The sequence below is a fragment of the Sceloporus occidentalis genome, unplaced genomic scaffold (assembly GCF_023333645.1).
Source record: "Sceloporus occidentalis isolate IW3139 unplaced genomic scaffold, rSceOcc1.0.p SCAF_4, whole genome shotgun sequence".
Taxonomy (NCBI): Eukaryota; Metazoa; Chordata; class Lepidosauria; order Squamata; family Phrynosomatidae; genus Sceloporus; species Sceloporus occidentalis.
Genome location: NW_028316984.1, coordinates 70317655 through 70345058, shown reverse-complemented (window position 1 = coordinate 70345058; position 27404 = coordinate 70317655). Strand labels below are relative to the sequence as shown.

Below are 27404 nucleotides of genomic sequence, written 5' to 3'. Positions count from 1 at the left end.
CAGCACCTAACATTTGTTGGTGGCTTCCCATCCAAGTACTAACCAGAGCTGACCCTGCTTAGCTTCCAAGATCAGATGCGATACGGTGCCTTTATTGTACATGACACTTATTATCCCAACCACTCTACCATATACTAGATCGATCCCTCTCTTCCTACTTCTTCCTTGCCATATTCAAGCATACCACCATGTTTTCTAATTAATAAAGGTCAAATCTAGTTTTCCTTTTACTCTTTATCTCCAGTCTCCCAAAATGTTGTCATATTCTCTAATACTCTATTCTTCTTTCTAACAACCATATCCAAATACAGTATTTATGGACTCTGAATTGTCCTCTTTTGTTTTTCTGTTTTCTTCAACACAACTGATTGTCTTCTCTCTTGCCATCTCATGCTCCATGATCAGTTGATGGTCCTCTCTGTTCATGATACTGTTCTTGATTGTTCCTCTTCCTATCAATCACATACCTATTCCTACCAGCTTACTCAGTGCTTCCACTTGATTACGTCTCTGCCACTTAGAGACTTCTGTTAATCTCTCTCTACACTCTTGTTTTTAGACAGCCTAGCTCAGTGATGGTGAACCTTTTACAGACCGAGTGCCCAAACTGCAACCCAGACCCCACTTATTTATTGCAAAGTGCCATGTCTCTCTGGCTTTCTAGTAAGAAACTCTGGCAAACTCTGTGCTAGGGCGACAGCGTGTGTGCCCACAGAGAGGGCTCTGAGTGCCACCTCTGGCACATGTGCCATAGGTTCGCCATCACTGCTAGCTCAAGCCTTCAACTTTACAGCCTAGCTCAAGTTTATGACTCAATACTACTTGCACCCTCACTCTATAATTCTTTCTCAGACTTTCACTCCCTTAATCCAGTTCTACATTTCCTATTGTGTATGTGACAGTGTTGTTTAGATGTTATATTGCTGCATTAAGATCATTATGCCCAAGAATGAACATTTCATCTTTCCTTTCTCCCTTCTGAAGGCTTGATTTAATAATAAATAAATAATAAATTGTTTATTTATAAACCGCTTTTCCCAGGATCAAAGCGGTGTACAACATATCAATAAAAAACAATACCATGAATAACATATTAAGAATACACATTAATACAAATTAAATCCAAAATGTTAGGTAAAAAACATATAATTTAACATCATTAAAATCCTAAATATCAGTACATCACAATCAATAGGGGGAAAACATTATTACAAGGAATTGGGAGGGTAGGCTTGTAGGAAGAGATGGGTTTTTAATGCCTTTTTAAAGGCTTCAACCGTTCCACTAAGGCGGATCTCCTCAGGTAAGGCATTCCAAAGAGAAGGCACTACTGCTGTGAAGGCCCTTTGCTGGGTAGTCGCCAATCTCACCTTAGGATAATTGAGTAGTAATTTGCCAGTTGTTCTGAGAGTGTGAGGTGGATTATGCAGGGAGAGGCGTTCCCTTAAGTAACCCGGGCCCAAGCCATTTAGGACTTTAAAGGTAATAACCAACACTTTGTACTGGGACCAGAAAGGGATTGGCAGCCAGTGAAGAGATTTTAAGACAGGTGTTATATGGTCGGACCTTGATTTACTTGGAATCTTTTCCTTAAAAACCCTGCTCAAAATCCACCTGTGCTGTAATGTTTCTGATGTAACACAAATCATTACATGTCACAGAAACAAAGTCTTAGCACAAATAATTGCTGCAGTTTACACACACACCTTGCTACATCTGCCCCTGCCCCTTCTCTGCTTGCTTGCTTCTGTTGTTCCCTCTACAAGTACACACTTAGATCAGTGGTGGGCATGCATGAAGGGCTGAAGGGCCATTCTGGGTCCTCTCAACTTCATACAGGCCACATGCAGAAACCAGAAATGATGTTCCAGTCACTATTTTTCATGTTTTAGGGCTGTCTGGGGATGTCTCCCCAATAGTGATCTGTGGTTAAACTGCAGCCCCCAGGTGTCACAGATGGGGGAGGGTAACTTTTTGCACCTTTCTTTGGATTGGAGACTTTTGGAGGGTTCCCACATGCTACATACAGCACACAGGCTATGTGGTTTCCATCACTGTAACTGTGAACTCCTTGAGGTAAGCAGCTGTTAATTCCATCATATAGTGTCTTATACAGTGGGCCTGTAACTTTTGCTAGAGATCCTATTTGCATCAGTCCATTTGTTACTCTGTCAAGAATGGCAAGACATGATTTTAGAGCAGTGATCCCCAAACTGTGCTCTTTAACGGATTTTGGACTTCAGCTCCCAGAATCCCAGACTATTGGCCAACATGGCTGAGGCCAAAGTCCAAAATCTCTTAAAGGGCACAGTTTGGGGACCACTGTTTTATAGGTTGGCTCTGTTTTTTGAAGGGGTTAACAATTTACATTTTGGAATTAAGGTGCTCACATAGAGTTAATACAGATAGAATGCATTGTAAAACAATAATATCCAAGGATCATGATTACACAAATGTCCGGATAATATCACATTACTTGTTTTACAGAACTGAGTTCATTTGAAATATTAAAAATATCAGTGGCATCCAAAATCCACAAGGGAAGAACCTATTTTTATAACCCATGAATGTTATGAATGAATTATAAAATAGTTCACCAAAAGAAAACAGTTTCTAGAATATTATTATTATTTTAAAAGAGTAACCACATGTTCAAGAAAATACATTTAGCCAGTACAGGAATTGTGTGATATATGGATAATATGAGGGGGGAGAGAAAGAAATGAAAGATGAAAAACATCCATTTACAATAAAGAAAGCCATCCTAGCAATCACACAAAACAGAAAACAAGGATTCATGCCAAAAACTGGAAGAGTTACAAGTTGAACAAAGAGATGAGGGGAAATGTGTGACTTTTTACAGATGTCACAATATTATTTTCCAGCTGCCACAGCCTCCAACAAACACAGTCTTTTGAATACAGAGATCATTAATATTGGAAATGTTTAATGTATTTCTGAATGTAAAATAGGTTGGTCTCTAAGATGAAGAAAAGTTCTAAATAACACTCTCCCTCTCTGTGTGTTGTCTGATAGAACTGGACCCTGCATGATGTTCCTCTGTCCATTTTCATGTTGTGCTGTTGCCACTCGCTTGCATGTATTGTAATCGTAAAAAAAAAATTACTTGTAGCATGTACTGAAATCTTTCCCAATAAAATAACTGGGAACATTTTCTATCCATTAAAGTGTTCTTGCTGGTCAATTATTTTTTGTGCAGTGTTGGATGAATATCATTGCAAACATTTTACACTGGGTGAAATCTAATATGCAAACAGAAACCCACAGCCTTTCTTTTTCTCCCACCCTCCTTGTGGGCCCCCAGAATCTTCTCCAAATGGAGGGGGCAGAATTGCTCTCTATTCACTGACAGAAGCATTTCTGTCAGCAGGAGAATTTAACTGCATGCCACTTGTATTGGTATAATTTGAGAGAAGACATCTCCATGCTGGGGAAAAAGAGGAGGACCAACATAGTGCTAATATTATTCACTTCAATCCAGTGAAATACTGTATATGAGCTGAAGAGGTTTGCACTAGCCTACCCTTAGCTGGAAGGAAAATGTGTCTTTCCGACATAAGGCTACAATGATAAAACATGAGCTACAGGGCCTTGACTTGGCCAGATTCCCCCAGCATATACCTAATGAGTTTTTAGAAGCACACATCATCCCTTCATACATCAATTCTCAGCTGCATATGCATCTATTCAAAAGGGAGGTGCTTTTGATGCACTAACTAGCTCTAGTTAACAGTGTCAATCTATAGTTAATGGCATCGAATGAATACAGCAAGCATGTAAGAGCTAAGAGAATGCACATACAAGCCACTATTAAAGCTGGAGTCTCATCAACTGACTGTTTTGTGTGGAAGTTAAAGTCAATCCAGCTCTCCCTTTCTCCCAAGTGATGGGATTATAAGCGGCTCTAGATGCTGGATGATGCTGAGAAATGGCATAAACTATTATCTTTCACCAGATACTTTTGCCCACCACTATATACAGAGAAAACAAACATGCCACGTGGAGTGTGAATCAGATTCTATGTAGCTGAAAGAATGATTACCCTCAATACAGCTGAAACAATAAGCTGCACTATGCCACATGTTTACTGAATGAAGAATATGATTGAACTCTGCCCAAGGGTGCTGAGAACTTGCTTAGCACCTTGGCATACCAGAGAATATAATTCACCAGTAACAATTCATCCATGCAGCTGACCACAGGGTCACACTGCCTTAAATACCTTCTAACCCCTGTTTACTACCTTCTAGATGGCCATCTGATTTCTAGCATGAGATTCTACCTAAGCCCTTAATCAGCATGCACATATCTCAGTGGGAAGTACGTCTTAGAATCTGGGTTTGGCATATCTGGTGGTGTAAAATAAGCTCTGACCTTGCTTTTATTGCAGTGCTTCCAGCAGAAGAAATGAAGGAAGAGGGAACAATACTTTCTGACATATCTGTGTGATGTCTCATGCGTTAACACTTCTGGAACAGTGCAATGGAGATGATTCTTCCAGATAAAAAGCATACGGAAAAAAGGTGCTGTCCTGCTGTCCCTTGCCATTTCCCCAGGCCTACTGGTTTGAAAGCACTCTACTGAGCCAAAAGGTAAATAACATTGTGACACCTCAGACAGGTTGTATTAACAGGTAGCTTGTTACCTGGGAGAATAAGAACGCCTGAAAGTCTTGTGAGAAGGAGCAGCGGGGATGGAGTTAGGCTGAAAAAGGGGAGGGGGGTGCTTCGAGAGCCCATCTGCACTCCAACCCCAGAAACGACTGCAGTGATCACAGGAAGAAAAAAGAGAAAAGGAGAGGAAAAACAGAAAAGGGGGAGAAAACAAAACTATAATCTGAGTGGCTGAGTCTTTTCATGCTTTCTCAGCAAGAGGAAACTTAATAGAAACAAGTCAGACTGGAATACTCCATTTATTCACTCAGTAATATCTAATATCAGAACATGTTAGTATTTCCATATTTCACAATATAAACGAAGTATGATATCCTGCAATTAAAATCAGTGAAAATTATTTGCTCTTCCTACAATCAGGGGCATCATTAGGGGGGTGCGGGCCACACAAAGTGACATGTGCAACACAAGTGCTCCCCAGCATCTCCCTTTTGGCAGAATGGGCTACTGCATTCACCTGAATCCCTCTGAAATGCTGAATAGATGGTATCGGTGGGACAAGGCTCAGTGGGAGGAGAAAGGAAATGCCTCGTGTGTGTGTGTGTGTACATATAGTACAAATACAAATGTGTTTACATGTACATAGTTTCATGTGGTTAAAGTCAAAATTTGTTAACATTTCATGTTTTTTAAAGATATTTTAAAAGAATTATTTTAAAATTCTTTAAACATTTTCTTTAAAAACATGACATGTTAACAAATTTGGACTTTAACCACATGAAAATATGTACATATAAATCATTTAAGCTGTGCATATGATATTGTAATTGAAAGACATAATTTTAATTTTTGCTAATTGTTTATGTTACAACTATTGCCATTACATTCAGTGATATATGGGAATTATGGTTTATAAATAACATTAATACAAAAAAAATACCAAAGATTCTGTATGGTGTAATATGGGAGGAGGTCAATGGGGGCAGTGACTCTGTGAGTGTGCCCAACAGTGAATGACACCAACTCTAGTGATGCCACTGTCCACAATATACCCAACAAGATCAGAAAATACCTATCAATAGGAACGGTAACAGGACTGGTTGTCTTGTGCTTCCTCTAATCCACACAATCTCAGTGCTTAATATTTTATTACACTTCATTAGCAGGCCTAGTAGCAGTCTCTACAAAAGAAAGGCTGAAATTGAATGGACCATGGTGATCAGGGAAACCCTTGGGCAAAACTGTAGAATAAAAACAAAGCTGTCACTTTTTATTTTAACCAATAATGAACCATGACTCTAATTTAGTTCTGTCATCCAAAGCTATTGCTCTTGAGAATTCAAAAGCAGTAAGACTCTCAATAGAATTCTTATTGTTTTGCATTCTAATAAGAGTGGTACATATTCTGCTGTCCAGTTTCATTTTAACTTAACTGACTATAGAAGGCTGAGGTCCTACATGCTATAGTTTCTCATATGTCCTTACTAGCACTTATAATGCTTCACAAAAGCTGAAGCTCATATTTATTTCTATCACAAATGTGACTGGAAGGTTGAAAGACAGAAACGTATCGTATTACAGCTTATATTTCATTATTTCTTCCTTTTTTGTTCCTACTTATTTTTTCTGTCATCATTCTGCTGAAAATGTCAAGAAAGAAAGATAATTATGTTGGGAGATCAGGAAACCCCAAGAGATCAAACATCCCCCCTCCCTCTTTTTCCTACTTTTTTTCTTATTCAGTTCTCACCACCCCCATCCATTCTCAATGTAAGCCACTATGCAGGTTCCCTGCTGATGTCAGTTGTAAATCAAGGTCAATTTAAAAATTATAAGATTTGCCATACTGCAGAAATAAAACAGTTCAACATCACTTTAACTATCATGGCCCCATCCTGTGGAATCATGGAATTTGTAATTTGGTGAGGTATTCAGCTTGGTCTGTCAGAGAGCTCTGTTGCCTCATTAAACTACAAATCCCAGGATTCTGTAAATTAGACTGTCATGGTAGTTAAAGTGGTCTCAAACTGCTTAATTTCTGCAGGGTGCATAAACCATACATTTCTAACAACAGTAAGATGTAGACAGAGGTAACATGAAACATGTTAGCCCAGTTTCCAGACCTAGATCTGTCAGTGCTTCCTCTGATTCACTATCTTGTGGAAAGGATGTAGAGAGAACCTGTCATCATTGTAAGGGGAAACCCCACATAATTTTGCATTATAGAACAGATTTTATTTTTGGGATTGCCGGAGTATTCAGTCTCTTACTTTGTTTCTACTGAGTTTTAAATACGTTATATAGGCAAAGATCACACTGGTGTATAAATAAATGAAAAATGCTGTAAGACTGGAAATGGAAAGTCAGAAGTAAATCTGCTATGTCATAGCAGCACCCTCAGGAAAGTCACTCAAGAAGAAAGACAGAAATAGTAGTAATGTCTGCATAATACTGTTACACCAAAATAGGAAAATGAAGTATAACAAAAAACCCTACAAATTCCATTTTCACGTACCTGTGAGGTGGTCATCCCAAAACATGAAATCCCAGTTTTTCAAGAATTCTCATATACATGGGCAAAATGTGACCAACTCACCTATTCTACCAAAGTGTAACTATACCAGTGCACAATTTTATAATCCCAAACCACAGCTTTCAGGCAATTTCCCAACAATTTAAACTAAAGACATATACTTTGCTGGAGTTCTAAGAAATGTAGTTTAAAAATCCAAAAGTAACTCAGCTATAGTACAAGACATTCATTTCATTATTTCATTTCATTCATTCATAGTTTTCAAAGTTCTGTTTTTAATATACCTAGTGGTTGCAGGACGGGGGTTCTGTTTGTTTTTAAAATTCAAGAGAAGGAGAAATACAAAGGAACTAGGAAAAAAAGAAACAGAGAGCGAAAGCCAGAACCAAGCAAATCATAATGCAATTCAGAAATATTATGGTCATTTAGAATGTGAATAAGAAAACTGCAAAAGATGATTGAACAGAAGCACCAGAAATAATAAAGCAGTTGACTGAAATGAGAAGTGCTAACAAAGGGATATCACATTTTTATAAAACGTGTCTGACATTATTATATTCATCTCTGTATATGAACAATATGGAAGCATGGAAGCAGTAAAACAGGACTGACTAGATCTCTTCAAAATAAAGAATATGACAAAATTCTAAGTAGCTAGAAGAATTTACAGTCATTAGATCAACGAGACATCTCAAATTTTCCTGCACAACACTCGCTTCAGATTTTGGAAATCTCTGAGCACAATTTAATGTTTATTATGGATGTTTCTACTTTATAATTTATTTAAATTATAAATTAATGATTTTAATCATAGTTATACATAAATTTAACAATATTTGTTTTCCTTTCCTCACATCTGTAATGCAAATGTAGTAAGATCCACAAAGTTCATAATAAACATTCCATTTAAGCCCAACATAAACATTCTGTACTGGAAGAGATGCTTAAAAGACATGTTCAGGCTGCAAACCTTTAAGAACTCATCTAAGAGGAAGCTCCCAATGAACCTATTCCTAGGTAAACATGTGTAGGATTACATCACATTGTAGGGGTAGGGAAGCTGTAGTCTGCAAACTGTATGCAGCCTCCCTAGAGTTATTTTTGAAACCCCAAGGGACTCCAGCACCTCCAATATACAGTATATTTTTAAGGAAACGTCATCACATTTCCAAGGGATGTGGGGGTTAATTTTCTAATGTCCTTTTGCCCCAATGGGTTGCTTTTGGGCCTAGGAGAGGCCTTAAAAATCCCAAAGTGGTATATTAAAGAGTAAACCAACAAATAGCAATTTATTAAGAATTAACAGCACTGGAGTGGGTTCTATGTTAGCATCATCTCCTGAGAGCGCTCTAAGAAAAAAGCAAGTCCCAAGTTATCCAAACAGGACAGCCAAAGCATTTCATGATGAGATCAACAACATCTATGTCACTATGTTCTCGCTATACAAGACTTCAATATTAAAACTTGAATATTTACATTTTTCTCTACATATGCCAAAACACATGGAGAGTTGGAAACACACCAATCTAACTGAGGACATGTTAAGATAAACATCGTAAAAATATAATATTTGGTATGTGGTACCAAATTTGGTATCAAGCTTGATACCTTCATGCTGCGTTAATACCTGTGATTTCCCATTCTAATGTTTTTAAGTTCCAATGCTCCTAAAGCTGGATTCTATTTCTCGGAGAATTATTATTTTGTGAACATGTAAAACTGCCTGATACTGAGTTAGAATGCTGGTCCGTCTAGCTCAGTATAATCTATTAATTGGCAGTTGTTCTCCAGATCTTTTCAAGCTCGACCAGATCAAGGCCATGTGCTTTAACAGTGAACCATAGTACCTCCTCAGACTAAACACAAAGAATCACACAGTTCATCCTTAGTTCCCCTGAACTATCATAAAATACAAACCCACTGGATCAAGACAAATACAGCAACAAAACAGTAAGGTAATAAATAAGTTCTACCTTCATTCTCATTTCAAAATGTTCTGTGTTACAATGTGCAGATAACACACCCAATTAGAATCAGTTACAGGTTTAAGAACAACATTCTTTATATTCTAATCTGCCCTACTTTCTAATGTCATGTGTAGAGACATTATCAGTGTTGTACCAGCAAATCTTTCTTCATATTTGGTTTCTGCTTAAAATAAACTAATAAACCAAATAATAATAAAAACTCAATAAATAAAAAATACAGTACAAAAATATGGATGGAAACATTCTTCAGAGGAATGTATAAATGGATTGCCTTTATGTCATGTTTACGTGTGTACATACATAAGCTTGTATAATTCAACAATGTAGATGCTGCCTTGTTTTTTTAGACATGGTCTTAAAAATAAACTAGTACTTTTGCTATTAAAAGGGACAGCTTGGCATTATACTGTGGTGCAAATGAGCTCCATTTCTGCTCTACTTTCAGAGCTAAGGAAATGTATTAGATACTTGCTGATAATGTGATTCTTGAAGAGACACAATCTAAACAAACTTATTTTTAACAGACAGTTTTTCATATTTTGTGTCCCTCTTTAAATTAAACTACATTACCTTGGAGACAAGCCTCCATGAGAACAGTTGGTAGGTGAAGTTAAGGGGCTAGTTCTGCTGCTAGGATGACGTGAAGGAGTTCGGCCAACAGTATTGCTAGGGGAACCCTATTAAACAAACGAACAAGAGGGGAGGGGGAACAAATGATGTGTCACAGGAAGAAGGGGGTTAGCCAAAGTATGAAATAAATGTTTCCATATATAATTTATACCTTATACATTGTATGACTTACAGTGAACCCATTTTTAATTAGGCACTTGTCTGTGAAGCATAAGCACTTATCTAAATAAGAACTAACCAAATGTCAATGGTTTCAAGATTTTGCAGGTTTATAAGAAAAATTGTGTCAAAAAAGCTCAAAAACAACCAAAATGGTATTCTGAGTGATGCAAACCAAACGTCTTCTAAACAGCTCAGCTTATCCTCCAAGCTAATTCAGAATTTAGCACCTGCTTCTCTGCCCCATTTCCACATCCTTCATTTCTCCCAAACTCTCCTGTTTAAATTCACCTTACGCTATCTGCCAGGAGCATTAAGGCAGTGTGGTCCAACTGCAAGGGAAAGTTCCATTCTTCTCCATGTAGTAGCATGCCTGGAGTACTAGTAGTATGCCAAGACTGTCATTAACTCCTAGGAAAACTACATTTCCCAAGTACACAATAACAGTTTGCTACAGAATGCTGACATGGAACACACCAGAGTGCTAAAGTAGAGGGAGGATCAATGATAAGAATTCTTGCCTTGTCCAAGTGGCTAGACTAACATGCTGCCACCACTCCTAGCCTGAGATTAAAAAGGAAGAGAGCATTTAATCAATAAAAAGTGGCAAAATCTTGTAATTCCTTTGTAATCTTGTAATTTGGCTTGGATTTCAACTTTGCTAGAGAAGACTTTGGCATCTGATGCTCAGCTCCTCTTTGAGAGGATCATGATGAGCTCCAAAAACTGACACCTGCACATATGTACATTTATAACAGTGGAAACTACATTGTTAAAAAGTAACATTCATAATATCATGTAAAACTAAGGCTTCATATTTTAGAAGAGATGTGACTACAGACATTGGCAGCTAGTACAGAAATTAATGCTGACAAGGTTTTTATTTTGTTTTAAAGGGAAAGTTGTGAATAATCTTACCACACTAGTGTTACTGGAGTTCTTGAGGTGGTTGTGTAGTAGCCTGGTAGCACCATCCTGGAATGTTTTTGGCAAGGCACCAAGTAACATAGTAAACTCAGGAGTGTTTAATTCAAACAGAGAAATCAGGACAATTTGTGCTGCCTAGGAAGAAAAGAGAAAAACTGAATCAGTACCAGGACCATTAAAAAGAAATCAGTTATGTCCTATGGTGAGGAGGTCTTATCAGGAGAAACCTGGCAAGTCAGAGCCATTAATAAAGACAGAGTTTGTCATAGGCTTCAGTCAGATGTGAAGAGTATGGTACATTCTAAATATTCAAAAGTGAAGCATTATTGGGAAAAGGACAGGTTGCTCACCTGTAACTGTGTTTCTTCGAGTGGTCATCTGCGAATTCACACAATGGGTTATTTCTGCGCATGCGCAGCAAACTCGGAAACTTCTAGAATCTCTGGGCAGAAAGTCATGTAGCTTTCTGCAGACTTTTGCAACTTTTTGGCGGTAGCCCCGCCCATCCCGTATAAAAGGCCCCTGGTGGCCCGCTCCTCTTCAGTTCCGAATGAGCCGCTAATCAGCGTGACAACAAGCGTAAACAATTGAGCAGACACTGAGGGGATGGATGGGCGGGATTGTGTGAATTCGCAGATGACCACTCGAAGAAACACAGTTACAGGTGAGCAACCTGTCCTTCTTCTTCGTGGTCTCTGCGAATCACACAATGGGTTAGACTAGCGAGCTGAAGTCAGTGGAGGAGGGAGTGTCAATAACCAACAAACTAGAAAGACAATAAAGTATATAAACCAAACAACTGTGTTATTTATTAACAGCAGAACAAGTCAATGCATGGCAGAGAGTAACACTGCCCTCCCAAAGGCTGCATCCTGTCTGGCCCAGGCATCCAGCCTATAATGCTTTATGAATGTCAACGGCTGGGACCAAACAGCAGCCCTGCACACATCCTCGAGAGAGATCCCCGTCAGGAAAGCCGAGGATGCTGCTACCGCCCTAGTTGAATGGGCTCTAACCCGACCAGGCAGGGGCTTACCAGCCAGTTCGTAGCAGAGACGAATGGTGTTGGCCACCCACTTGGAAAATCTCTGCGGTGAAACCGGTAGCCCTCTTTTGGCTGCAGAGTAACACACAAAGAGTCTCTCTGAACGCCTAGAGGCAGCTGTCCTGTCCAAGTAGAACGCCAGTGCCTTCTAACATCTAGGGCATGGAGCAGGCGCTCAGAGTCCGTGGTCGGATTAGGAGCCAGAGTCGGTAAAACAATGTCCTGGTTGATATGAAAGGCAGACACCACCTTTGGCAAAAAGGAAATGTCCGTACGGAGGACCACTTTGTCCTTGTGAAAACGGAGAAAGGGTTGGTCCACTCTGAGGGCACATAATTCACCAGCCCGACGAGCTGATGTGATAGCTACCAGGAAGGCTGTCTTCCGTGTTAGGAGTCTTAAGTCAGTGGTAGCCAAGGGTTCAAAGGGTTTAGAAACTAGACAATTTAGAACAGTGTCCAAACTCCACTGTGGGGGAGGATCAAGGGCCGGCGGATGTAAGTTATTAAATCCTCTAAGGAACCTCTTTATGAGCGGGTCTCGAAACAAGGAAGGCTTGTCCTGCATCAAATAGTGGGACGAGATGGCAGACAGGTAACACTTTATGGAACTCAAAGAGAGGCCTGCTTCAGTCAGTGTCAATAGAAAGTCCAGGACTACAGGGATGGAGACACGGGATGGTGGGATTTCCTTGGCTTGTAAGAAGGAAAGGAACTTGTCCCATTTATAAGCATAGGCTCTCCGGGTAGACGGCCTTTGAGCTGCTCTGATTATGTCCTGTACTCCGGATGGAAGCGAGCTCAGGATCGAATCCTCCATGCCACCAATGGGAGGGACTGCATCTCGGGATGGTGGACCTGGCCGCTGTGAAGCGAGAGCAAATCGGGCCGGTATTTGAGGCGAAGGTGGTCTTGTGCTCTCTGTAGAAGGGGGCCGAACCACGGCTGTCTCGGCCACCACGGGGTGATGATTATCACATCTGATGAGTCCATCCCTATCTTTGCCAGCACCCTGGTGATCAGTGGGAAGGGGGGAAAAACGTAAAGGAAGCAACCTGTCCACTGAAACTGGAAAGCATTTCCCAGAGCATCGGCTACACGAGCCCGTGAGCAGTATCTGGCGAGATGGGCATTGTCGGGGGACGCAAATAAGTCCACCTCTGGCGTGCCCCATCGATGAAAAAGAAGGGAGACCACTTCTGGGTGTAGCCTCCACTCGTGGCATGTTGTCTGGGATCTGCTTAGCTGATCCACAAGGTCGTTGTCGTCGCCTGGAAGGTGGATGCACTGGAGCAAAATGCTGTGTTGGATGCACCAGTCCCAAATACGGAGAGTGATCTTTAGGAGAGTCTTTGATTTGGTACCTCCTTGTTTGTTGAGGTAGTACATGGTGGTCGTGTTGTCTGTTAGGAGAAGCACCACCTTGTCGGAGAGAAGGTTTTGGAATGCCCTGAGTGCTTTTTCCACCGCCAGCATTTCCAACGCATTGATGTGGAGACTTGATTCCATGGGGGTCCATTTGTCCTTGACAGTCAATCCTAGTGTATGGGCGCCCCAACCCTGTAGAGACGCGTCCGTCGTCAGCGTAATTTCTGGTTGTGGAAGGGTAAACGGCATGCCTGAACAGACGTTGTCTGGAAGGAGCCACCAACGCAGTGAGTTCTGAACCTTCCTTGGGATGGCAAGCGCCTTGTCGGGATGGTCCTTTACGGGATCGAAGACGGAAAGGAACCAGGACTGTACCGGTCTGAGTCTTAGCCTTGCCCATAGCGTAACAAAGGTGGTCGACGCCAAGTGACCCATTGCCACCTGTATCACACGGGCTGGAAGGTGTCTGCGGCTGAGGCAAGCCCGTACCGCCGACGAAAGGGCTAGAAACCTGGATCGTGGAAGGAAGGCCATGGCCGTCTCCGAGTCCAGAGCAGTTCCTATGAACTCTATCTGCTTGGTCGTGGTCAGGTTTGACTTGTCCTGGTTGATCCGGAGACCCAGTGATGACAATAGGTTCCGGGCGAAGACCATGTGGCGCGTCAAGTCCTCCCGTGACGGGGCGGTGAACAGCCAGTCGTCTAGGTAAGGGAAGACTACAATTCCGTTCTGGCGAAGGAAGGCGACAACAGGAGCCATGCATTTCGTAAAAACTCTTGGTGCTGAGGAGAGACCAAAGGGAAGGACCTTGTACTGGTAGGCGTCCGATCCCACTGCGAAGGCAAGAAATCTGCGGTGGTCGTCCCTTATGCCGACATGGAAGTAGGCGTCCTTTAGGTCCAACGTGGCAAACCAGGCGTCCTTCTGCAAGAGTGGCAGAATAGAGGCAAGAGTTATCATTCTAAAGCGTCTATAAACCAAAAAGGAGTTTAATGCTCGTAAGTCCAAGATGGGTCTAAGCCCATCCGGTCTTTTGGGTACTATAAAGTATTTGGAAAAAAAGCAGCGGTGTCTGTTGGAAGGATGGACAGGCTCAATGGCATCCTTGTCCAAGAGGGAGCGCACTTCGTCGAGGAGGGTGTCCGAGGGAACGGTGGTAATAACGGCTCCGGTGACGGGGAGCTCAGAAAACTCTAGGGCATAACCCTCTCGGACTATTTTGAGAACCCAAGAGTCAGAGGTAATAGCGGCCCAGGTGTTAATGAAGGGCCCTAAGGTGTTAGCAAGAGAGGGAACGAAGTGCGCAGAAGGGTTTCAGAACCTCTTCTTGCCTCGCTTGTCTTTCTTTTTGTAGCCTTGCTGATAACGGCCTTGGGACGGTTGACGACGGTCCTGGTGTGATGGAGACCTGGGGCGTCCTCCTTGGTGGCTCTGGTCCTGAGGCTGGAATTGGCGCTCGGGCTGGTGGAACCGCTGTTGCCCATGGTGGAACCAACTCTTCTGACCCGAGTAGCGCTGTCTGGATGGTCTAGACGCGGAGGCCGACATGCCATGTTTCTTGGCAGCTGTCTTCATCCTGTAGCGGAAGCTCAGCTTCTCGTCGGTCTCTTTATTAAATAAGCCGGAATTGTCGAATGGCATATCCTCTATGGCAGATTTGGCCTGTGGGGTCAGGTCTGACGAACGCAGCCAAGCATACCGACGGAGGGCCACCGATCCAGAGAGTATCTTTGAGGCACAATCCGTAGAGTGACGTGCTGATATGATCTGTTGGCCACCCACAAGATGGACCTCATTGCGGATGGCGGTCATAACTCTCTTCTTGTCATCTGGGAGCTCATTAATGACAGGATCCATTCTTTCCATCAACAGCTGGACGTACGCTCCCATGCATGCTGCATAATTAGCAATTTTAATGTCCAGTGCAGCAGAGGCATAGAACTTCTTCGCCAGGCCGTCGATCTTCCTACTCTCCTTATCCACTGGGGAAGAAGAAGGCCGGGCGGCGAAGGAAGTCTGCGAACCTTCGACGATGGCTGAGTTAGGCTTGGGATGATTGAACAGCCACGTGGGTCCAGATGGAGTGACCCTGTAGAGGTTTTCAATCTTTCTGGAGGTGGAGGCAATGGTAGCCGGTGCATCCCAGGATCGTCTGGCAATCTTCTCTAAGGAAGGTAGGAAGGCCAGGGAAGGTGGTGCAGGGGCACAGCCGTGGATCCTGCGCTCTACCGGGTCGAGGGCGTCCTCCTCGGGGTGGGCGACCTCCAACTTCAAGGCGTCAGCCATCTGGATGACTCTATCCGAGAAAGAACGGACGTCGTCAGATGGTGATGGGGCATCCGGCTCACCGAAGGTAAGAGGTTGGTCCTCTAGGATCTGAAGCGACGGGGAAGCTGAACAGGAACGTGATGCGGAGCGAGATCTGCTCTCCGTACGGTATACAGGGGAGATTTCTCTACTAAGAGAGCGGCGTCTTTCTCGGCCTTCTCTACAGAGAGACAGACGTCTGTCCCGGTCCGAAGTCCCAGAGTGAGAGGCTCTAAGTTGTGGAGAGCGAGGCCTCACTCCCCTTTGGCTAGGGGCATTACGACGCAGGTGGTCGACATCCACCGGCAACAAATACTGTCCGGTGTGGCGGTCGTACATCAAATCCGGGTAGGTGTCAAAGAGATCACTGTCCGGTGGGTCTCCATCCAGTGGGGAACGATCACGGTGGTCCCTATCCAGGGCCTCGTCTGCCTCAGTTCCCAGAACGCCTCGATCTCTCCGGAGTGGTGAAACTCTGTCCCGCACAGGACGGGCCGGTGATCGAGGGAGTTGTGTTTGTCTCCGTGGAGAACGGGACTGTGAGTGAGGGAGGTGCCTTTGTCTTTGTGGAGACGGTGGGACGTCCGAGTCTGGAATCTCGCCCTCAGACTCGGAAGAGTCGCCTAGCTGGACTATGTCCAAATCCTTTTGATGGACAGCCAAGTTGGAGGAGATAAGCACCCTCGGTTCCAAGGGTGGAGGCGCCGAAACAGAAGCGGACTCCGGTATAGGAGTTGGTACGGGCCGCGGTTCTGCCGGGGGCACTGAGATGGTGCTTGGGGGCCCCTTTCGTCTGGTCTTTGGTGGCGGGGAGGCTGACCTGGCCCTCCTCGATTCTCGCCCTTCTTTGGCCTTAGAGGGCTTTTGCTTATCGCCATGAGCCCTCTTGGGAGCCTTGTCGGCTTTGGCTTTGGAAGTGTCCGACGTGGACGCTTGGGCTTCGGCCGGGGCGGGATGAAAAACCTTGTCATACAGGGAGGCCTTGAGCTTCTGATCCCTGTTCTTTAGGGCTTGAGCGGTCATCGCCTTGCAATGTCTGCAGGACCCCGTGATGTGGCCCTCGCCAAGGCAGAGGACGCATTTGTCATGCCCATCGGACATTGGGATTTTGACCCCACATTTGGCGCACTGCTTAAAGGAGGCCATTGGGGCAAGGATCTGTGTTACCCGCGTCCAGCAAACAGAGTCGACGGTGTTGAAATCGTGATTGAAGAATAGTGAAGTCCAGTCCAAGTCGATAGCCAGTAATGGTCAGTCAGTATAGAGATTCTATAAGCTGCTAGAGCGAAGTTCCTCGAGCTGCAAACGCGGCGGAATGAAGGAACTGAAGAGGAGCGGGCCACCAGGGGCCTTTTATACGGGATGGGCGGGGCTACCGCCAAAAAGTTGCAAAAGTCTGCAGAAAGCTACATGACTTTCTGCCCAGAGATTCTAGAAGTTTCCGAGTTTGCTGCGCATGCGCAGAAATAACCCATTGTGTGATTCGCAGAGACCACGAAGAAGAAGAGCGGTATACAAATAAATAAATAAATAAATAAATAAATAAATAAATAAATTGCTGAAATCAGTCCAGTGAATACATTGCAAGTATTACAGTCAAAGATGCACAAAGTATTTTCCAGTTTCAATGAAATGCTTCTTGTTTCACTGTATTATGGTTTAAGAAAATAAAAAAAGGTACATCTACTCTATTTATCATTTTGCCTCCCACCATGACCCAGTATTAAAAAGGAACCTTGTAATAAATACAAGACCAAAAGAGTTGATAAAAATAATGTTTATCCCACAGCTTTGTTAGATATTCTTTCAAAAATCCTTTGGCCCCTGCAAAACCATTTTAGGACTTTAACAATCTGAAGTGAGACCTGAATCCTGTAGTTCATAATCAGGTGGGACTGCATTAGTCATGCACTTTATTCCCCGAGTCCAAATATCTCATCTTCATTAAATAATAAACCTTGGTTTTACAGACCCCATCACATGCTATGCAATATAAGTGTGGTTATTCAGAAGAAAGTCTGTAGCAAAAGGAGACAGCCTTCTTAGTCTGTTCTTACATGACTGCAGTCACAAATACTTTCCTTGTTTTAATATATTAGCCACACATTGTGTCCACTTTGTCCTTAAGTAGACTTTCAGTTGTGCAAAATTTTTTGATGGTATTGATGTATTTAGCAAACTTAGGCAAGATGCTTGTAGGCAGACAGTGGATTTTGCTTGGGAAAAGTAATCCACATCCAACATGACCATCAAATTGCTATCTCCTTACTTGTTTATAAACACCCTGAAGACAATTGTGGGAACAAACTTTCAGTGGCTGAACTGGATATGAGAAAAGGTGACAAGATTCAATGTATGAACTGTGACTCTTTCTCCTTAAGGGAAGCACCACTTGTCAAAAACAAAGTTCTAGACTGGAAAAAGAAAATTATTTCTTTTGGATGCAAAAGCCTAACTGGCCCCTCTTTTTGCTAAGCACAGTACCTTCTAGCTGGGTAGGGACTATCCAATATCCAGGACAAGATAGTCCTGTCCATTTTACTGTGTAGAACTGTAGAACATTTGTCAAAGTACACATTCTCTGAACTGAAAATATTATCACAAGCCAAAGGTCCAGGAAAATACTACATATCATGGTGAATAAAATAAAAGCAGAAAATCATGCCAAACTACATGAAACACTCAGAAAAATCATGCACACCCTTGTGTTCTAATTTTAGTTCAGTTGAGAAAACCCACATGCAAATCCGTGGTACAAGCAGGGGGAAAAACATACTCCAAGTTCCAAAAATCCAGTTCCATTTCTTAACTGCCCAGTAGATCTGATCTTAAACCAGAACATGTGGGCCAAGGTGCAGCCTCTGTTCCTTGACTCTTATTCACTTCTTTTAGAAGGTAACAGTTTACATTAGTTTCTAATGCACATTTATTTCCCTCAGGAATATGCTAATGGTATGTCTCTGAACTTAATATTCCCTCAGGTAGATGAACTGAGTGTGTATGCCATTCTTCAGTGGACAGAGAAGAGTGGTGTAAGCACTTTGGAATGATCTGGGTTGTCTCTCTGTACAGACAAAATTCCTTTGCTCTTAGTTTCTTGGAGAATTGTGAAGGGCCAACTTGAATACAGAAGGATATCCTAATTCTGGATTGGGAATCTGATCATCTTCCACTCAACTTTAAGATGTGAATTCATCTGGTACTGCAACTACCTGCAGAGTCTCTTTAGACAGCAGTTGTCTCAATCTAATTCAAGTATTAGAGCAAAGGGAAACATACATTAATACACACACATAATATACATACATACATACACACACACACAGAGTCACCACTGCATTTTTTGTCAGGCCCTCTCAGTCCACTTCTTTCCTCAGATCTAGACTAGATTAGAACTCTAGACTGCAAGCAGAGTAATGTCTTATGATTAGTGCACACTACTTTTAGTCTACCTGTTTACACTTCTCTTCCAAGTTTCCTTCACCAGGACCTGACGAGGCAGTTGTTGATCTAGCTGGCATATCCTCACCTACCCAACTATGCATGGTCTGAGTTCAACAAATAGGAAAGGGAACATTGTTTAGCAGAAGCAAGCAGACAATTTGTAATGACCAATATAGAAAAGCAGTTATGTATTTAAGTTTCTTGCCAGAGCTGCATTTCCAAAGCAGGTGATAATTCTCCAGTTTGAAAATAATGTCACCAAAACCATCACTGTCATCTTACCTGGGATCTTAGATACTATTTTACTGCCAGTCAGTATTATTCAAATTATACAATTGCCAGTGAACCACACACTGGTACTCTCAGGCATTATAATGTTCTCCAGGAATACCCACTACTACATGCGGTGGGCCTTTGGTGTCTACTGGGGTTTGGTTCCATGACACACCATGGATATCAAAATCAGTGGATGCTCAAATTCCATTAAATATAATGGATAGTAAAATAGTGTCCCTTATATCAAATGGGAAAATCAAGGTTTCCTGTTTGGAATTTTTAGATATTTTAAAATATTTTCAAGATGTGAATGGTTAAATCTGTGGGTAAAGAATCTGTGAAGGGTCAGTTGTACTATTTGACCTTTTCTTTTTTTATTGGGAAAAAAATAATAGGATTTATTGCAATGTCACTGAAGTCACTTTACTCAGAAATCATTTTGCATTAGATAAATGTTATGTAAATGCAAAATGTCCCCATATGTCTAAGTGCATAGCCCTAAAAATCAGAAGTAAGTGTATACACTCAGAAATCCCATAATTTTCAGTGAGGCCTTACTCCTAGGCAGATGCACACAGGACTTCAGCCTGAAGCAGCAAAGCAACAGTAACAGCAAAGCAACTAATCTGACTGTTGACTAGACTGTTTTAGTGCAACAGTGTCTGCAGGTCTCAGTAGATGATGCCATTGTTTTCCACCTGGCTATGAAGGCATAGCCAAACACTTCTTTGATTCCCAACTTGCTCTCCACCAGCCACTGGGAGGAGGCTCCAGAGAGTAAACAATGAGTGGCGGGGATAGGTCTGGTCACTGAGGAGAATAGAAGACAACACCAATTTCTGCAATGACCAAATAGGCTGGTGTAAGGTGGATTTACACCTGCATATGTCACTAACAGGTTGCCAACCATAGTTTCCAGTGCTATGTAGGGTTACCGCCCATCTGTCTCCCTTTTATTAGTTTCTATACTCTTGTTATTCTCACCTTCTCCATAAATTGGATTGTTTTCTCCATATCTGTATTCTGCTCTCAATAGTTGCCAAGATGCTATTCCTCTTGGCTTGTACATAGCAACCATGGCACCTTTTAGGCAGAGCTGAGAACTCCCTAGAACTACAGATCTGATTTTATAGTGTCATTTGTGACACATTTCAATGGCAAGCATGTTATACATGAAAGACACCCACTCTGGAAACTGCCCTGATGCAGAACTCTTCTCATTAGTTAATCCAGAAGGTCTAACTGTACAGAAGGCATGGGAAGTATTGAGATCTGCTGCATACATACCAAAACAGGAGGAAAAGAAAGCACAGAACACAATTTTTCAGAGTAAAACTAACAGTGAAATAATGCACCTTACATATTTACTGAAAGATTATTAACTTCTTGAAAGAAGTTTCAAACCATGACTAGTGTGGTTTTATGAAACCAGTATTATTTCTGTAAACAGAATCAGTTGTTAAGTACAAATAGGTTATGTACTGAACAGCTGAGATGAAGAGAAGGAATATCTGGTGAGGCTGTCTTTTGGGTACACCACTGCTAGAGGCTGAAAACTAGCAAAAATGGCCAAGTGCTTTCTTTATACAGAACATGCTCTCTGCAGGAAAGCTCACCTACCCTGTTAACTTTTAGATACCAGATACTTTTTTATTCCCTTAGGTCTTTTAAGTATTGTAAGTACTTTTGTGAAGACTTCTTCCTACTACTATTAGTACTTCACTTATGTTGTTCTACATCTTACTGCTGTTTGTTCTATTTACAGTTAGTACAGTATGTTGTACACCATCCTGGAATCAGAAATTATTCAAAGAAACAAATCTCTCCAAGTCTTTGATACTGAGAGCAATATGCTGCTAGATCCTGTTTTCACTTAACCAGAAAGCTAAGCATGAACTCTTGTCCTATCAAATATAAATCTTGAAGGTGTATAATTGAACCATGTTTCCAAACTACACCGTTTTCTCAATAAGATACTATTTAGACATCTGTCAGTTGGCAAAGCACAAAACCTTAATAACTTACTGTTGTCCGACCACTCGTGCTCTCAAAGACAAAAATTAGATTTATCTGATATGACAAATTCAGACACAGTCTTTCAAAATTCCCAGTGTTATATTCACTGTTTCTTTCTGCCAGGAGGAGCATTGATTAACAATGTTGCTCCAGGCAAAAGGAAACAGTGGATGCAATCCTGTAATTTTTGAAGGCTATTTATGAATTTCAACAGAAAGAAGGGGGAAAGAGGCAATTTTTGGTGATTGCCTTGTCCCCTCAAAAACCATTTCTCAAAATGCAGCACAAGGCCCCTTGACTTGGGGGAGGGGAAAATAAGTGAAAATGGCTTTTTTGGGTGAAAGGAAGTGCAAATTATAGATCCAAATCAATGTATTTCTATTGTTCCATTTCATAATTATTATAATTATTTAAAGGAAACATCTACCATTCTCTCATTACTTTCACTCACCTTTCTCACATCTGAGCTCTTTGGTTCTGTTGTCCAGGTAATAATCCTAGAAACTGCAAGTTTTGCCTCACTAGAGTTTACAAAATCTGTAGGGTCCATCTGTCTGGCCAAGGATTCAATGTATTTCAGGATTGCCACTTTTACCTAAAGTGAGTGAGACATTTCTGTAAGTAAAAGATAACCTCACAATAAAGCCCAACATCCCTTCCTCATACCTAGGGATCATCTAAGGAAAAATCAGATTTAGATTTTCTGGAAGCCTTTAAAATATATTCACTGAGTAAGTTATGACATTCCCCACTTTTCTGTTGTCAAGTATTATGTTCACTTTGCTCTGAAAGATAAGCACTTCATTATGAAATGACAAAGGCATTACTTACCTTAAGGTTTGGTGTCTGAGTTTGATCTACAATAAATCTCATCAAAATATTAAACTGCTGATCAAAGGGGAAAGAATCCCTAGAGTGAAAAGAATAGGAGAAAAGGCATGACAATACATTCTATTTCCACCTGCAAGGTTTAGGTAGAAGCAGAAGCAAACTGTTAACATTATACAGTGGGTTCTTGGTATCCACTGGTGTTTGGTTCCAAGATGTTCTAAATCCATGAATGTTCCAAGTCCCATTAAATACAATGGACAGTAAAATGGTGACCCACATTTAAAATGGCAAAAATCAAGGTTTGCTTTTTGGAATTTACATATTTTAAATATTGTCAATATTATTATTATTATTATTATTATTATTATTATTATTATTAACAACTCAGGCTTACAATCTAAGAAGACACGACACAAAAGGAGAGGGGAGTGGTGGTGGGGAATGGGATCAGGTCCAGCAGTTCTTCTCCACCTCCGAGGCCTGGACCAAGGCAGACGGACTGGAGGAAGGGCTTGGCTTCTTAAAGGATGGTTAAAAGGAGGCTTCCTGGGTCAGAGAGGGGCTCACCTCTGGGAATGCTTCTCTAAACAATATAGTCTTTAATTCAGTTTTGAAACTGGGTAGAGAAGTGATGAGGTGTGCATGTGGGGGAAGAAGGTTCCAGGAGTAAGGGGCAGCAAGCGAGAAGGGACGAATTCGGGAGGGGGCAGTGGTAGTCCTACACTGTGACAGGAGACCTTGACTACAAGAGCGGAGAGTGCGAGTAGGAATGTAAGGAGAAAGAAGGTCAGATAAGTAAGGAGGGGCCAATCCATGGAGGGCTTTGAAAGTCAATAATAAAAGCTTGTACCGGATGCGGAAGGGGAAGGGGAAGGGGAGCCAATGAAGGGAGGATAAAAGAGGTGAAACATGGTCAAAGCGGCGAGTGGATGTGACAATACGGGCAGCTGAATACTGGACAGAGATTAAAGGATGGAGGTGTGAAAGAGGAAGTCCTGTCAGAAGGAGGTTACAATAATCTAGTCGCGAAACCACTAGGGCATGGACTAGAGTCTTGGCAGTAGAGGCTGAGAGGAATGGACGGATCTTGGCAATGTTGTAGAGAAAGAATCTACAGGCCTTGGCAGTGGCCTGGATCTGGGGAATAAATGACAGAGAAGAGTCAAAAATGAAGCCAAGACTGCGGGCTTGATGAACCGGTTGAATAGAAGTGTCGTTGACAGAAACAGAAAAGGAATAGTGAAGGGTGGGTTTAGGTGGAAAGACAAGAAGCTCAGTCTTAGACATGTTGAGCTTCAAGCGCCGAAGCCGCATCCACTGAGAGATGGCAGTCAGACAAGAAGAAACTTGCTGTTCAAGCCTTGGAGAAAGGTCAGGGGTGGAGAGATACAGCTGAGTGTCGTCGGTGTACAGATGATAGGAGAAACCAAAAGAACTTATGAGTTTACCTAGGGACAGTGTGTATAGAGAGAACAGAAGGGGACCCAAGACAGAGCCCTGGGGAACTCCAACAGATAGGGGAACAGAGGATGAAGTCTGACCACCCGTGACCACTGCAAAAGATCTGTCTGACATGTAAGATTTAAACCAGTCGAGAGCAGAGCCGGAGAACCCAAGGTCAGAAAGTAAATCAACCAGGAGACAGTGATCAACAGTGTCAAAGGCCGCAGACAAATCAAGAAGAATGAGAATAGAGTAGAGGCCGTTTGCCTTGGCTCGCAAGAGATCGTTTGAGATCTTGGTGAGGGCTGTTTCTGTAGAGTGCCGTGGGCGGAAGCCAGACTGGAAAGGGTCTAGGATGGAGTTGGCTTCAAGAAACTTAATACAGCGAGAATAAACGACCCGTTCTAGGACCTTAGAAAGAAAAGGGAGAAGAGAAATTGGACGATAGCTAGACAAAGAAGAGGGGTCGAGAGTGGGTTTCTTCAGAATTGGGGAAACGAGAGTATGTTTGAAGTCAGAAGGGAAGGAACCCATAGAGAGAGAGAGATTAAAGATATAGAGGAGCGAGGGCAGAAGAGAAGGGGCTATAGAGATTAGGAGACGGGAGGGAATAGGATCAAGAGAGCAGGTAGTAGGTTTGGAAGAATTTAGCAGCGTAGAGAGTTCATCTAGAGAAACAGGGGGAAACCCAGAGAGTTTATTAGTAGAAGGTACCAGGAGGTTAGTGGTAAGGGGCAAGTCGGGAGGAACTATTTCAGATCGAATAGTAGTGACTTTAGTGATGAAGTAGTTGGCAAAGTCAGTGGGGGAAAATGATGAGAAGACAGGGGGAGAGGAAGGTTTTAGTAGTGTATTGAAGCATTATTTTTATTTTATTATTTTCAAGGGCTTGCTGTCCCCAGAAGCTAAAACTGTGGGTGGCAAGCCCACACTTGGCACAGGCACAATGTACTTTCTTTCCCTGCAATATCTGATCTACAAAGAGGAAAAATAAAATATACAGTATCTGCCAATCACATCCAAGGGAGAACAGAATACAACAAAACACCAATGCCTCATATGCACAGAGATACTGAGCAGTCCTTCATTGAGCTTTGCAAGCCCTCTGCAAAAGGAAGAAAGGAAGGACACACGAGTGTTTCATACATTACATAATCTAAGCATAAACCTCCAGTTATTGACTGCTGAATCACATACAATAATCAGAGGTATTATCTGTTGTGATGATCAGATACTGGTTAAACTTCAAGCCTCTACAGTGATTTTAAATTATCAGTCAAGGCTCCCTGAGGAAGTAGGCATTCTGCTGGGACAGCTGTGAGGAGATTAGAGGCATGCATTTCATGGTTTAATGAAGTAAGTTAATAACAGAAACCTCAATCAATTCTTGTTTTGCTTTAAGAGATCTTTAAACAGAGGCTGGATGGCCATCTGTCGGGAATGCTTTGATTGAGATTTCCTGCATGGCAGGTGGTTGGACTGGATGGCCCTTGCGGTCTGTTCCACTCTATGATTCTATGAGTCTAAAACACTACAGTTGGTCCTCCATATCCTTGGATTCTTTATCCATGGATTCAAAATATTTAAAAAATACAAATTCCAAAAAGCCAACCTTAATTTTGCCATTTCATGTAAGAGATACACTTTTACTAAGCAATTGTATATCATGGGACTTGAGCATCCACAGATCTTGGTACCCACAGGGGGTCCTGGAACCAAACCCCAGCAGATATCCAGGGCCCAGTGTAATTATGATCTGGACTGGTTTAGGTGTGAAAACTGTAACAAATGTAATAAACCAAGAAGCATTTTCTCCCAATTGCATCCTCATCAATGCATCAAAAAACAGGGGATAGGAAATGTTCGTATCAAGTAGATTAATTCCTAAATAAATGTAGTGATGCCTTTCAAAAACTGGAGAATTCCAGATGCACTGCACACAATATGCCAGGGAAAATTCCATACAGGCTGTAGGTGAGTTGTAGCTTAATATATTGAGAGAACACATGTCAAAGAAGGATATTTAGCATTATAGCAAAAGTGGGCCACTACATCTTCTTTTCCCAAGACAGGAAACTAGCATGCAGATAAGTTCACAGTTATCCACTGTTATCGGCAGATACACTACCTTGTTACATCCAGAGCTTTCTGCACTTTTGCCTGCACTGACCCCAGCAAATCAGCACCCATCTTCTTGAGTAACTGGGTCAGAAGGACAAAGAGCCAATCCTGCAAATCATCCTTGTGAATAATGATGAAATCTACCAGGGTTTCAAGAAACATGCTGAAAACCTGTAAATGAAAAGGAGACCAAGGTAAAAATCATGGTGCAAACACCACAAATAAATGGTGTGTGGGGGGGGGAGCAAAATATATTTTCAACGAGGGATGTCTAACACCACTATCAGCACTGTAAAACTCTAAGATGTGCCATTTTAAAGAGATAAAAGAGGTGAGATTGGGAGATGGGGGTGAGGAGGAAGGAGAATACACTTACTCTCTGTTGTGAATTCCACCGCAAAACAGGCCATGCAACAAAACAAATCATTCATTAGTACACAGTTGTATAGAATTTAAAGTAAACTGCTCTAGGGCAGTTTCCCCTAGCACCCAAATTATTCACAGAAAATTTAAGACAAAATTATCAAAGAGCATAATAGGCTAGGGCAAGTGTTTACAACACAATACAAAGAACATATTTTGAAATAACCCATTTTATGATTCTATGATAAGGAAATGTTCTGCTCTAGGTATCATCCTACACTTACAATGCTTAGTTGCAAATATTTATCACAGCCTGCAAAGTCTGAAGCACTGTTTAGGACTGTGCTCAAATATTGTATTCTTGATAGGAGTAGAGTTAATTATTTATACCCTAACTTTGACTTCATGCATCTGATGTGGTGGGATGTAGGCCACAAAAACATGCTATGTCAGCTTTTGAGATAATATCTGGTTGTAGTTTTTTCCTCACAAAGTTGCCTAAAGTCAAACCTATCTCAATACATAACAACATCACAAATATTCAAATAAGTGAAGTTTTGAAAACTGAGTTGTACTACATAACAGAATCTTTATGAATATATTTTCTTCACAGAATACAGACATTTATTCTAAAGATGTCCTTATGATTTTACCTTGCTGTGGGGGTCTGCAAACATGCGCGTGAAGATCTCACACAGCCTTTTCAACTCAACTCGACTGAAACACAAAACAATAAAATAAATTATTTTACAGCTGGTAGGAGGTATCTGGAAAGGGTAAGCAAATCCTTGTTACTTATATCTGAACTTCAACATTTATAGTATCATCAGATATTAGCTGTAATCTGGTTGGTTAGTCCCAGCTACAGTAACTGAATCAACTGCTGAATGGTGAGTCAAAATGTAGATGAATCCCACTGCTTCAAAGTCTCTACTTTAGTCCTGTTATCTACATGGCCTAAGAAAATGTTTAGGCCATAGTTTGTCAAACAGGCTGACAAATTTTTTGGGAAAATGGAAACAGGTATTTGAATATATAGAAAATAATTGGGGAAAACAGACAATTAAAATATTAAAAGATTGGTAATGAAATAAAATTTAATGGAATAAACAATGATAAGGTGAAAAATTTGATGAACTATAGTTGTAAAAATGCTAAGATAAATGGTACAGTTAAAAAAGGAGAAATATGATTTAATTTCCACATTGGTTAATTCATTATTTTACTTTTTCAGATATGAAAGAAATTTTTCTCTTGCTAGGCAAAACTCATTAGGAAAAATGGATACCCCTACTCAGCAAAATGAGATTGAAATTTAAA

General features: G+C 41.6%; 1 protein-coding gene across 21 annotated transcripts in view; it reads right to left on the bottom strand.

Annotated features, from left to right (window-relative positions):
• CLASP1 (cytoplasmic linker associated protein 1) overlaps positions 1-27404 on the bottom strand; it is a 248553-nt gene that overhangs the window by 32463 nt on the left and 188686 nt on the right. For 11 of the 21 annotated variants that reach the window (XR_016280884.1, XM_089520292.1, XM_089520276.1 and 8 more), the window contains 8 exons: positions 26738-26801; positions 25729-25892; positions 22158-22236; positions 21778-21921; positions 19043-19138; positions 10863-11006; positions 9726-9832; positions 4667-4783 (listed from right to left, as the gene is read on the bottom strand). Coding sequence is in view for 20 of the 21 variants with exons in the window: in XM_089520292.1 (XP_089376418.1) it covers positions 4667-4783; positions 9726-9832; positions 10863-11006; positions 19043-19138; positions 21778-21921; positions 22158-22236; positions 25729-25892; positions 26738-26801 (915 nt within the window). In the remaining variant the exon portion in view is untranslated. The remainder of the gene's footprint in view (positions 1-4666; positions 4784-9725; positions 9833-10862; positions 11007-19042; positions 19139-21777; positions 21922-22157; positions 22237-25728; positions 25893-26737; positions 26802-27404) is intronic. The other 10 variants (XM_089520286.1, XM_089520287.1, XM_089520294.1 and 7 more) reach the window with 3 other exon arrangements.